We start from the raw sequence: 14,570 nt of genomic DNA, 5'->3' as shown, positions 1-14,570 counted from the left end.
TCACGTGTTTTTTGTATACAATTACATGATTCTGATGGGACACCCTGTATATAACGTATAGCAATTTTCCGAAGATTTTACAATTGAAAAATATAATAATCGGAATAGATTGTTTTAGAAGAAACCACAAAAAAGCAGAAGAAAATTTGAAAAGAAATTTAAGAAATATTATGTTTTAATAAGTAGTACGTTACTGCCTAAAATCTGACGGGGTTCATGAATGGCTGAGTACGATCCTGAGCACGGGGCACTGGGAAGAGCATCAGCTGTTCGTTGACAGTTCGCCAGCCGTAGCATTGGTAGTGACTGGCGGAAAAAGCAATATGGCCGCCTTCTGATTGCTGGTCGTATACGTCGTAGGGGAGACAAAGAAACAACGCAGTTCTCGTGAGAATCGAGGCCGCGTCGCGAGTGAGTGTGAAGTTTTTCCGAACAGGAAAAGCGAACGGATTAAATAATGCTGGAGCTCGAGGTGGTGCCCGAAAGATCCCTCGGCTGCGAGCAATGGGAATTTATTTTAGGCAAGTGACGAAACCTCATCTTCAATGTGTATCACCTACTCTTTTGCTATCGTATTACGCCTAAATTTCCAAAAAGCAAGACATTTCTTTATTAAAATGTAATATCAACCACTTTTTAACAATGAAGTAACATCCCAAAATTGTAAAATGATGCCACTCAAGAGTCCGTTGAATGCCTTCGTTTTCCTTTCGTTTCGGATACGCGTTTATTTTGACAATCACAATCGCATGTAAACAAAGGCGACCAGCCAGGGGCGGCGTGTAAACTTTTGCGTTTATACGGATTATGTAATTAAAGTGTTTTTCCTAATAACGTTAATGCCCTTAAGCAACAAAGCTAATAGTTTTAAACATTTTTTTTTAATTGGGCATAAGGCGTTCCATTGTTTTCTTTGGCCTCCTTCAAGCTCACTAACATATCTGATAATAAAACCCTTTCCACCAATGGTGTTGACAAACATGCTTACTTTGTCAGATTCATTATGACGCATCTCTTTTTTAATTTTTTAATGCTAATTTGTCAGCTGAGGCGTGTAGATAAAACGTAAGCCATATACTGAAAATTGAAATGACCATTCTCCATTGTTTCTTTCCAATTTCAGGAATGCATTTCTCCCAGTCTGTATCTATCATACAGTCGCAAGTGGGCATTATTAGAGGAGTTCAAGTCCTGTATAGTGATACTGTAAGTGCTATTTTAACGTCACTTTTAATCGAATTTGCAATTTTAATATACTGTGTAGTGTGACATAGTATAGTTTATTGATGTTTCGTCACGCATGATTTTCAGGTTACAACTGATTTTTTTCCTGGTAAATTTGCCTGAATGAGAGACTAATTAAATGTTAATTTTTTTCGTTTCTAAATGAAAAAAGTAAAGATTTTGAACTATAGATTAGGCATAATTTATTTAAATCAATGTGCATACATTATATTACGCTAATGGCAGACGTTTATCTTTTCGAAAATTCAATCAGATTCACCTATTTGCAACTATTAACAAATTACAAGTGTGCGATTTTTTGTTTCCTTTAATCAAAGTCAGGATTAATATTATTAAAGATAATTCAATAATAATATTTCAGATATCGACATAAGCATAACATGGAAAATTTACTTTTACCAGGTGTACAAATTTTCGATTATATTTTAATATTTTTAAAATATTTAAAAAAATGTATTTGCATTTATAATTACTTTCCAATTCCAAAAATATGAGAGAAATATCTTCTTAAATTATTATTTTGTGCGTTTGAAGGTAAAGCTAGTGATTATGTGGTCCAGTATCTAAAAAAAATATTAAAGTATCATGTCAATTTGAATTTGAAAATTCCTGTTCTAAAATTTCTAAGTTTGTGAAAATGTCAACAATTATTATTATCTGATCTCCTTTTTGATACACGAATTTAGTGCTAAAAACACTTTGAATATTATTTCTTATATGAATCTTTTGCAAATTACCTTGGTAAGTATAAAAAATAATAATCTTAATGAATTCAGAGTTAAAAATATCAATGAGAAATGCATTTTTTTAGGTTTGTACAAATATTTACTGTTTAAGCGTTCTGGTAAAATTATCTGCATCGTGAATTTTATGGCTGTTAAAATATCTTAAAAATACACTAAAAAATCCTAGATAAATTTGCGTTCCGTCTTGGAAACTTTTCCCCGTTAAAGACACGGGAATTTTACAGATTTCGTATGCATTGCTGTTGATTGGTAAAGGAATTTCTAAGAAATCCTCAAATTTAACAAGTAAAATGTAAAATTGTACACCTCTGAATGATTGGAAATAAAATAATATCTGTCATTTCTAGCGTAAAATTGCATTGTAATATAAAGTAATACAAAATGTCAAGTGACAATGCTCGGCTAAAATATCGTTAATTTTGATACAAAAAATAGCAGGTTATCTGCGTGTGATTTTATACGACCGATTTATGTTACATTATACTTTTGTAATTTTACTATATGAATGACTGGCATTTTATATCCAATTATTGATAATGGGATTGCACATTGCTTTCTTACAGTATATACTGTTAAAGGTCATTCGACTCTACTTTTATTGAAAGCGCAATATGTTTTTAAATCAATATTTTAATAATTAAGAAAACTCACTGGAGTTATTTTCAGAGAAAAATATTTTAATCAAAGACGTTTATGCGAAGGTATTTTTCCAAAAATATTAAATATAGATTTTTCTAAATAACATTCTTCTCAATTTTTTAATGTTCTTCAAGTTCCATAGTGAACTTTTGATAATCTCTCCTTGCTAAAATTTATGTAGGTGCACGGATAAAGAAACATACGATTTTCACTAATCGCTGATGTAATAATAATAATAATGATAAAGAAATATCGGAGAGGTTATCTGTTTTTGTTAGAGAGCTATAGTAGACATAAAAAGTTCATTTAAAGAACAACATTTTACAAACAGAGATAAGAAACTATTCACTAACGCTCGCTTAGTGCAAAGAATCCAATAATTCAAATTGCTGTCACAAATCTGATTCAATCAGTAAAATTACAAACTTATTGATTCTGAATGGGCATGGTGATTCAAACTGAAATGAGTTGACGTTGAGTTCACCTGAATTGATGATCATTCCGAATGAGAGAAACAATCGAAAGTAAAAAAAAAACAATTTTATCCAATTTCATTGAATCATCCCTTATTCATTCTCTAATTTGACGGTCTAATGTGGTAATTGAGGGGTAAATCAGCAAAACGTGATAAATCTATGTTTTGACAGAGTTGAGATAATGGTTATGGTTGCATTTTTGAAATATCAGCCATTCGATTATCAAACCTAAGTTGGCGAAAAAAATTGTTCTTCCAGATCTTAACGTCTATCCGTAAAATAAAAAAATAAAAAAACATGAATTTTCCATTACAGATTCATCACATTAATAGGCAAAACTTTTAAGTATATAACCACACTTTACATTTCAGAAATACTTTTCAATATTTCTTTAATTGCATATAATTTAACAAAAGATTTTTAAAAATAAATATTTAGCAGTCATGTATAAAATAATCTTCAGATTTCTTATGTAAACAAGAAATTCTAAATTTATATATGACATGAATAATCAGTGAAGTATGCCTTTACTGAATCAAAAGTGCATAAATCCATTTCATTTTAGCAAATAACTTCAAGACAAAATTAAATTAAAAAGCTGCTTCGAATTATATTTATTTGATGGTCTGATTGATCATAAAAGCCCATTTCAATTTTCATTTTGATCAATGGATTCCAGACTGCAATATATCCTAATATCGAAAAATGAACTCAATTAGATTTATCATCAGTTTTTTTGCTTATTTCTTAATTTTTCAATATCAATTTAAGAATACTTATTTAATACATATGCTGACTTGTATTAATAATTTGGCATTAATTTTCCAGAATCCGCTAGAAGTAGACCTAGTAATAAATTTGCCTCACGATGGTGTGCGGCTCATCTTCGATCCCGTTGTGCAGAGGCTCAAGATTATTGAAGTATATAATATGAAATTAGTCAAACTTAAGTACTGTTGTTTGCCCTTCAACTCTCCAGAAGTATTGCCATCCATTGAACAAATCGAACATTCATTTGGAGCAACTCATCCTGGCGTTTACGACAGTGATAAGCAGGTAAATTTATATTCAAAGGTTCCTAACTCTTGTAATTTATTTCTAAATATATTATTAATTGCCTATTTTATAGTGGAATAATATAAGTCATTATTGATTGAAATTTGTGCTTTGATTTGAGGTCTTCATGCTGAACTTCCGAGGTTTATCCTTCTACTTTCCAATGGACTCGAAGTTCCAGCCGGGCTATGCGCATGGATTGGGCTCTTTGCAATTTCCAAATGGAACGTCTCCTTTAGTCGCTAAGACTGCCATTTACATGGGAAATATGCCTGCGGGAGGCACAGGAAGTGAAGAGCACTTAAAAACACCACCCCCGCCATTGCCACTTGTAATTATATCCTCAGCATTTGATTTATGATTCAGTCGTAAGAAAATCTTGATGGTCACTCAATCCCGAGTTTATTTTCAGGTTTGTTATCACAATAACTTATACCTGGAAAAGGCGGAAGTTGTCAGAGACAAGACTCGAACTCGTGGCCTCAGGTTGCACCTTTTCACTGAAGGCAGCTCTGCAACTAGAGTTCTTCTTGAACCCAAGAAGCACTGCCTAACGAAAGAGGTAATCTTATCGAGAGAATTAAAAATATATATAATTCTATTTAAAGCTTTTCTTAAAAATTTGCGACTTTCTGGAAATCAAGAATCCACTGAAGACGGGAAGATAGCAGTATTAGAATTACATGTGGATGACATGTTGATAGTATAGATAGCTAGTAATGAAAAACTGCAAATTTTTCTAGTTGTGAAAATTCAGAGATAGAGAAAATATGAATGCGTTTTTCTCGGAAAGTGGCTTTTCTAGTCTGAAATGTCGGGAATATATTCGCTTATGTGGAACGTCATAATTTTTTAATTCCTAAGAATTTTTACATAGTCTAATATAGTTGCTCATAGTTGTCTCATAGTTGCTTTAATTGTTCATGATGTACACTACGTACATTCAATGTCAGAAAAAAAAATATAGGTTAAAATTGTTCATTTAACAGTAGTTATGCAAAGGTTTAGTCTTTCCTTTTTCTTTAGGGAAATGTTACAATTTTTATTTAATCCTAGTGATCAAGGCCTAATTTTATTCCTTGAAGGATTCTATACAATTCTATTTGGGCAATATTGATTAACATTTAAACTATAATTTTTTGTAACAATAATAACTATGATTTCTCAAATATATATATAAAAAAAATAAACCCAAATACAAATTTAGAAAATCCTTCGAAGAATAAAATGATACCTTGTTCATTAGAATTAAATAAAATTTGTAACTTTTTGCTAAAGAGAAAGGAAAAACTGAACTTTTAATTACTACTGTTAAATAAACAATTTTAACCTGAATAATTTTTTTTTCTGAATTGTGCTTAGAAGCCTCCATCAATATTTACAGAAATTTATAATTGATATTTTTTGTTGATTTTATAAATCATTTTAGAGATAGGCAACTTTTGAGGTTAATTGTATGTTGTGTACATCCATAAGAAAGCATGCATTTGGTATGAAGGTTCCTTTTGGTATTAAAAAACTAATGAAAACGAGAGCCAATATTTTGTTTTTAATAAAAAAAGATAATGGCTTATATTTATAATTATACTTATTATGGTGAGATTTCACACTCTTAAAATTTGTCCCGAAAATGTAAAAAAAAAATGTTAAAAATTAGCTAAATGATGACGATTTTTATGGAAATCAAAAATTCTCATTTTATTTCAAAGAATACGCGATATATGAACATAGTCAATACAGCAAAATTTTTCTCTTCAAAAGATGTAACAAGAGTTTCATTAATCTTTAAGGACATGTGATATTTAGAAAATTGTCGATTTTACCAGTTTTAGGTTGCCTAGGTTTTTTTTCTAGAATAATAAATATTTTGTCTTAAAAATTTGGGAAATGATAGCGAACATGCTAAATGACGCCCCACACACTTTTTTGTGTGGTTATTAAAAAAAGTTTTAATTTAGCAAAATGTGATTAATTTGCATAGCGCTTAGGAAATAGTATCGATTTTTTCAGTGTTAGATTCCTCCGGCTTTTTCCCTAAGATAAGAAATATTTTGCCTTCAAAATCTGAGAAATGATAGCGAAAATGCTAACGGATGACCCCACACACATTTTGTGTGTTTTTTTTTATCAAAAAATTTTTGATATTGCTAACAACGTGCGTGTATATTTCGAGTTACTATACAATATTTTTGGCCGAAAACTTTGGACTTACAAATAAACATAGTAACTAATCTCCCGGAACTAACCTTGTTTGCAGGCAATCAAAAAAGTTTATTTCATAAATAATTTCCAGATTATCGAAAAGGCAGAGATGAAAAAGGATGCAACCTCAGAATAATGCATATGCATAAAATTTTTATTTATCACAATAAATTTTGTTGTTATTATCCCTCAAAAAAGAGTCCGAGGACGTCTGTTATGATATTTTATAGCATCTCCGAATTCAGTTTTTAAAAATTTTCATTTTTGTGGAAAAAAGCCGGGAAAACTGTAAGTATCACATGCCCTTAATTGAAGTTTCTATGTATAATAGGGCGTTCCAAATTTTGTTCTCGAATTTTCGTGTGTATCGCCCAGAAATTTCTGCGAATCTACAAAAAAATCCCTTTTTTTGTTTAAAAAAAATGATATACAAGAAAAAAATACGGGTTTCAGAAATTTTATTCAGAATGGTCAATATTATGTGAATCCAGTTAAAACTCCGCATTTCTCTTCACAATTAGCGATTGAATATGAAAAAATATGACTTAAATATCACCCCCATAAGTCTGTTTTATCGAGTTCCGAAAAACACCTATAAGTGAAAAAATGAGTTTTGTAAGTTTTTGGGCGTTAATTTTGATTTGTTGTGTGTGTTTTTTTTTTCTAAGTAAAAATTGTTTCTAATGCACAAAATACTACTTTATACTGATAATTAGATGTTTATATAAATTGTGTAAATAATTTATTATTGATCTTAGCAATTTTCTCTTAGAATAGAGTTAGAAAGTCGCAGTTTAAAAAAATCCACTTTTTGTACAATTCCTAATTAGAGTGAGGTAATAATTAATTTTAATGAACATAATTGTTTTAACAATTTATTATTATTGTTAATAATATTATTTTAGAGTAATGCTAAACAACCTCAGTTTTTTTCACCAAGTTTCCACTTTTTATCCAATTTTGAATAAGAGAGAGGTAAATAATTACATAAAGTTTAAAAAATGAATGTCTTTTTGCTCACTTCATTTGGATTGAGTTAAGAATTAATTCAATTTAGCACAAATAATTATTCAAATAAATTATTATTGTTTATAACTATCTTCATGTTTAATAATACTAGACAGTTGTGGGTTCTTTTGAAATATTTCTCTTTACCTACTTGTCACTTAGTGAAGTAAATAAATAATTCAAGTTAACTTATTTATTTTGAATTCATAATTTATATACGAATTATTTAAGCAATAAATTTTAGTTATAAAATAGAAGTGTTATCTTTTGGCTAATACAGAGGAATTCAAATTTTTATTGATTCTTATTTTAATTTTCTGATTTTCAAAATATAAATAAATTTGTATAACAATGAATTAGGATGATCTTGTTCGGAAAATAATTCAACATCAACTGCAAATTTGTGTATTGATCAAAAGTTTTGATTATTTTTTTAAAATCACGTGAACTGAAAACAAATTTATTAAATGAATTTAAAGATTAGTAGCTCAATAAAATAATACAGCATTATGGACGTGAAAATCGAAAACAATATTCAATATTGTTTTAAATCTAAATCATCTTTATTTTAGATTGTGTATTTTGGGGGGGTTTTTGTTTTCTTTTATAGAAAAAAGTGAAAACTAAAAACAGTAGAAATGTGTTAGGTTTCTAATTTTAAATTCTTCAATTTTTGAAAGAATTTAAGTTTAAAATGACCCATTCGTAAAGCATTGCTTATTAAATTATTCATTATTGAGGGTTTATAATTTAAAAGTGCCTTATTTATTTTTAGTGCTTAAATAAAAGAAATGAACTATTTGAAATAATAACAATTGTAAACTGTTTCAGTTTAAATGAATCAGATTTGAAATTGTTTACCTTTAAAAACTTCCATATACAAATGTTTCGGGTTTGATTGTATAAAATTTCAAATCTTTCGATATGGTATTCTCGTTTCAAATCTCATATTAAAATATAAAATCATTATAAAATTGGTTCATTTAAAAAATTGTTTTGACTTCATTTTGTTACATTTTGAACGCTGAACAATTTTTTGTCTAAGTATTAAATTGTTGAATTTCGAAAGTTTTCAATTTATACGTATCTAATTAGTAAATAATTATCTATGTTCGTTATTTTCTGAAAAACCTGAATATATGTGCAAATTTCAGGCCCAAAAAGAACCTTCTAAGTTAGAAAAGTAATCGGAGCATTTTTGAAATTGGAACTTCCAAAAAACGTTTTTCGAGAAAACCTAATTTAAACTTAGCGAATGCCATAAGCACCCATGTTATATTTTTCCTTCGAACCTAAAATATACCTCCTTCCGGTTACTATCTGGATATAAATATTATACTCTCAATTAATTTACTATAGGCCCCAGCTTGAAACCCTACCCAAACCCAAAAATAATAATTTTGACCTCAACTTAGAAAAACGAGAATATCTCTGAAACTAGAACTGACCACAAGGGCCCTTTTAATGTGAACGCCCTCATATGTTTCTCTAGAACGGAAATAAAAAATCTTACTTAATAAAATAAAAAAGTAAATCTCAGATTTTAAGAAATATTTTGACCTCATTGTGTTTTAATTATTATTGCAGAAATTAAAGAGTAAGAATAAAACTTCGCGAAATGAATGTAAAAATATTTAAATATACACTGAAGTGAACTAAATGTGCATTGAAGTGAACGGGAATTTTACTAACTCTAATCTTAACAAACTGATCTTGAATAACTAATTAAAAACGGTTTAAAATGTGAGGGTTCTTGGAAGGTTTATTGTAATTAACAAGGCTGATATTTCAAAATAAAACAGCTCCTATGAAATAAAACAATTCATGTTAGTGAACGATAATTCTTATTAATTTCGTTCCGCGCCTTTTGGTTTTTATTAACGCGGTGTTGCAAGCTCTTTTGTTCACTATCATGGGGGAAGTGAAAGGAAGGAGCATTTACATAAGAATTGTATGAATCTAGGTTTCTTATTTTATAAGCAAGAAAAGTCTTGCAGAAACTAACGCTGATTTCTTTAAATTGTATGCATGCAGGTCGCAGATAATGTCCCAAAACTGTCTCCAGCTTTGAGTCATTAGGTTGAAGTGAGATTGTTTAACAATCTTTTATTTTTATGTATTATGAACATTTATTTTATGCAAGATATCCTAAATTTAAAGTATCGATTTTATTTTTTAAAATAGGGGTAGCCAGTACCATGTGAATAGAAAAACTTGTGAAATCATAATTTTGATAAATGATGAGCAAGTGGAAAAAGTATTACATACGAAATTAAAACTGGAGCATCCATTTTAAAGATAGCAGTGTCATCATATTAGCCATTTATCCTTTATTTTATTATTTTTTTAACACGTTAAAATTTTATTCAGATTGTAGAGTAGAGTGGGGCGAAAGGGCAATTTTTGACTACTGACTCCTGTAAAACTTATAAAGTGGAACATATATAGATAAATAATGTACCGTTGCAAGATTCACGTTGTTGGCTAAAACTTTTCTGTAGAAACTGTTTGTCTGCAGTGCTTACGACTAGAATAATAACCTTTTGAAAAAATACAAATTTTTTTTACACAAAAATCAAATGTTTATTGAATGAATTCGTAATTTGACATTTAAAAATTATTTAACAGATTCAGTATCCGAGTAATATCGTCAAACGGTTGCAACATTTAGTTTAGGACGCCTAATGCGACTTGGTTCAGGCTCTGAGTCATCTGATTTTGCCTGTTCAACTCTCATAGTAAACATTTTTGAAGATTTATTCGCTTTATCTGCTGTGTTCTTTTCTTTTTGATTGTTTTTCACAGCCCGAAAAGCGCTCATTACCGCAGAATTGATTATTATAGCCATTTTACGACATTTATGGCCACGATTGCTTTCCTTTCTAATATTTGTTTTATTTTGCCACAATTTTTACTTCTCGCTCATCATGAATCGCACCAAGTGCTCTTTGAATTATCTCATCACTGTATTTTTTTTACGCTTATATTTGCTCACCATATTGCTAAAAAACTGTTCAAGAAACTTAAAGAGAAGGTGGCTCTTTCGCCCCACCGGCTAGTTGGCCTTTTTGCTCCATAACCTATTTTCTTAGATTTTACTAAACCATACTAAATTAGGTACATGTCGAGGGAAATAAATGAACGTTTCTTGCTCAGAATACTATTGTTATTCGGACAATAATTACAAGCCAGTTTTTTTAGTCAAATTCTAAAGCACTACGGAGAAATAAAAGTGTAGACATTTTTTCGGGAAAATGCCCTTTTTCATAAACGATGCTTAAAAGGATCTGTGAAAATGGATGATATATTCATTCATATTGCCATTTACTCGCATTATAGTGCCGTTCTTAAAAATTATATGGCGAGTTGCTGAACGTCACTGTTTGCAAATAGTAGACGAATGGCTCTTTCGCCCCATTCTACTCTACTCTTTTGGTCGAAGGACATTGTGTATAAATTCATCGAACAAGAATCCAAAACTGTTATTCAAGAACGTTCTTTATCTTATAATACAGTCAAACTTCAACTTCAACTACCTTGATTGGAGCCTTCTGAGATTTGATGCCGCGTCGCGGTTTTGGATGAGAGGAGCCGCGGGGCTGAAAGGGCAGATCATCCTTGTTCAGTCAAGTGCGAAAAAAACAGGAGCGTAGCAATGAAGCGCTGTACTTTAACGACCTAGCTGGATAATTGCGTTACGATGTTGCGCCAGTTCACCCTCAAGCGGGAACCACACATGTTTGCATAACGAATAAGCACAATAACGAGCTCGCAAAGACCAACATGGACCAGCAACGGGGCTCCGAAGCTTGAAGCCAATCGGATCGATCGGATTATTTCCTGAGATCGAATTTGAAACGATGGCTTTGAAACACAATCGGATCCTTACTGTCCACCTCTTACGATAACAAGAGAGATCTCGAAAATATCGTTTCGAATTTGTTCGCACCCCGTTGTCTATCTCACTTGATAGAAAGATAGATTTGATCGACTTCAGGCTTTGGAGTCCCACTACAGCGTTTTGTAATTTCAAACTGTCAAGTGTTGACAAGTGTTTTGCAAGGTGTTTCGCTTATGCATGCATAGCTATAATTTTAAACGAGATGATCAACGGTCCACAAACGGTTCATGTACGTCAGAGGGACAACAAAATTGATTTTAATATGTATCAGTCAAATTTCTTCCTCATTTCCTTTAGATATTTAGTTTACCCTTGTCTCCGTATTAGAAAAAAAATTTAATATTTTTTAATACTCAAGAAAATCCACCGAAAATGGCTCATACGCCCCTAAGTGTTTACGTTCGGAGTACATCAGTTGGAGCCGAACGTCAGAACTAAAACTGAGCTTCAATTGAAGTTCGAATGTAATTGTACGATCTCTAAACTGTGTCATATTTGACATACAACCATGACAGCCTTTGCTACCAATTATCATAGACAACAAATTTGAATAACTTTATTTGGTTATGTTGGTAAAAGTAATGAACTTGCTTATTTATTTGAAAGGTTGGTAGCTTTTACAATTTATTTACCTCGTGCAGAATGCCACTTCTCATAAAAACGTTATATATATTTTTGATTGAAATTAAGAGAATTAATCAATAGCCTGTCTTGAAAACGATAACTTACGAATCGAAGGAACCAGTGAAAGAATAGTGAAAGCACTTTAATTCCTAAACAAATGATAAGATGCCAGCGGTAAAAGTTTTCATCGCCATCCCGGTAATAAGCTCTGAATTCAGAAAAATTAAGGATTTGTATTCCTATGAATACGCGATTTTTCCTCCGTCTAAAAATCCCCCAACGGGAACAAAAAAAGTGCAAATCCTATTTCTCTCTATCGACTTAGTACAATTTAACGAAAGCATTTATTTAACCTATTATTTATTATTAAATCTTTCTATAACTTATAAATTCGAAAAATATTCAAATTTATATTTATTTAAATTTTGATAATTTATTTGAACATCTTAAAAATGCATCAAAGAAATATATTTAAATGTGTGAATAAAAATAATTTTAACTCTAGAGGGGCGGACTTCAATTGATTGAAATTAAATTTTCAAAACTTATATTCCACATGAAGGAATTAAAACAATTTATTACATATATTTTGTTAACTTATTAGAAGGAATTAAATAATCTCAAAATATGAACACTTTTAGGGAATAGGAACCTATGCAGCGACCGATATGAAAATAGAAATAAATTAGTTTCTGAGATATCCTATTCTTATAATGACATTTTAGACATATGGAAAAATCGCGCATTCAAAATAATAGAATAATCTTCACTTTTACCCTGAAATCTGAAAATATTAATTCTTCTCTATTCAAAGCTTATTACCGGGATGTCACAAACACATTTTTCAATTCAATAATATCAAGTGAGTGGTAAAAAGGCTGATTAAAATACCCGGTCTTAATACTATAACTTATAAAAAATACTAAAGAACATTTGCTTTAAAATCCAGTTAATTTTTTGCATTATTCAGTTTATGCTGGTGTATCTACATCGTACTGGTAGCCCCTACAGCTAAATGCCCAAGTCAAGATAATAATCGTGTAAATTTATCCAATAGTGAAATTAGATTTACTTTATCTAGTTGGATGAACAGGAATAGTCAACTGTTAATGAATAGTTCTTATAACGTGAAAAAGTATATTATGCGAGACAACATGTCATATACGAATGATCATAAAATCGAGAATCGAAATTGATTAAAATTATTGAAATCAAATTGAGCCCTATTGTAGCGGATTTTTCTTATCCTTACTTTTTTCTCCGCTGAAAGATAAAATTGAAGGGATTTGATTTTTTTTATTCAATTTTTCAGTAGCCATATAAACATTTTTGGAATATTCAATACAATAGAATAACAGAATAAATATCAAAAATAGAATAGTAAATACTCGTAAATAGAACAAAGTACAGTCAAACTTCGTTTATTGCAACTCCTTCGAAATGTAGACATCGCTCCTATTGCAATTTGAGAGGGGACCCTCCACTCCACGTATCCGTCATTGGCTACACGGAACGTGTGATTGTCAGTGGTGGGAGTTGGGGAAGTTGCGATAAGCGAGTATCTTGGCTGGTAACAAACGAGAGTTGCAGTAAACGAGGTTTGATTGTAACTATACGAAAGTTCTGTTACAGTAGATTGTTTTTTATCAGACAATAATCATTCGGAATAAAAGTAAAGCTTGAATGATGATTTGCGAATTATTAATATTTGCTTTAGACTTTATTAGACCCTTATATTTTTCTCTCTATCTATAATTAATAAACAAATTTACAATCGTATTTTTATTTATTAATTTGAATTATAATTTATTTACTTTACAAATGCAATGTAATTTGTCTGAAGGTCTGGTTTGGCGACACCTGTGAGGATGTTTTTAGTGCCCTTGGGGCACCATCGCGTGTTTTCTTCAAAGCTGAAGATAAAATGCGTATCCACAGTCCACATGCACATAAGCGGGACAAAGCCAGAAGATCTGATTTCTTCTATAATTACTTTACGCTAGGATTGGTAAGTTTTCTTTAATTGCAGAATTTCGTTCTGTGATTTATTGTTGAAATGTAAGGTTTCCATAACTTTTGTCTCTTTTAGGATGTTTTGTTCGATGCCAAGACCCAATGCGTCAAAAAATTTGTATTACATACAAATTATCCAGGGCATTATAATTTCAACATGTATCATCGCTGTGAATTCGTTCTCACTTTACCCCCAGAAAACAATTCGGTGGATTCTGGAAAACTCATCGATGTTGCTCCTTCTCCCGTCACAGTGAGTTTGAAATAATTTTTTATTATTTATTAATAATTTTTCAATATTTGCGCATGAAATTCAAAACCTAGGATTTCGTAGATTTAGAAAATATGCACTGGTTCATTATTTCACATACATATCTTATTTCACGTTTATAATTATTTGGTGCATCAAATTTTGATATCACTTTTTGCTTTGGAAGGTATGGAATGCAAGGAGAAAAATCTTCATATTTCGTCTTCATACTCATTAAAGCCACAGCGCTGCACATTTGACCACTCTAAAAATGTTGTTTTATGCATCAGAACATTATATCATGCATGCGAATATAGTTAACGGCTTCAGACGGTACACAATGCAATTCTACTAGTATAATACGCACGAAGGGGAAGAAAAGGGACCTTATCAACTTTTGTAGGTTTTCA

The 14,570-nt window shown here is 30.7% G+C and overlaps 1 protein-coding gene across 1 annotated transcript in view; it reads left to right on the top strand.

Annotated features, from left to right (window-relative positions):
* Positions 1–225: 225 nt before the first annotated feature.
* Positions 226–14,570, top strand: part of LOC117168714 (UPF0183 protein CG7083) — a 24,731-nt gene continuing 10,386 nt past the window's right edge. The window contains exons 1-7 of the mRNA XM_033354429.1: positions 226–521; positions 1,124–1,206; positions 3,935–4,162; positions 4,284–4,493; positions 4,575–4,724; positions 13,741–13,905; positions 13,987–14,163. Of these exons, the coding sequence (XP_033210320.1) occupies positions 458–521; positions 1,124–1,206; positions 3,935–4,162; positions 4,284–4,493; positions 4,575–4,724; positions 13,741–13,905; positions 13,987–14,163 (1,077 nt within the window). The 5' untranslated portion in view covers positions 226–457. The remainder of the gene's footprint in view (positions 522–1,123; positions 1,207–3,934; positions 4,163–4,283; positions 4,494–4,574; positions 4,725–13,740; positions 13,906–13,986; positions 14,164–14,570) is intronic.

This window comes from Belonocnema kinseyi, chromosome 3 (genome assembly GCF_010883055.1).
Source record: "Belonocnema kinseyi isolate 2016_QV_RU_SX_M_011 chromosome 3, B_treatae_v1, whole genome shotgun sequence".
In the NCBI taxonomy this organism is placed as follows: Eukaryota; Metazoa; Arthropoda; class Insecta; order Hymenoptera; family Cynipidae; genus Belonocnema; species Belonocnema kinseyi.
This window is presented reverse-complemented; position numbering and strand designations above follow the sequence as displayed.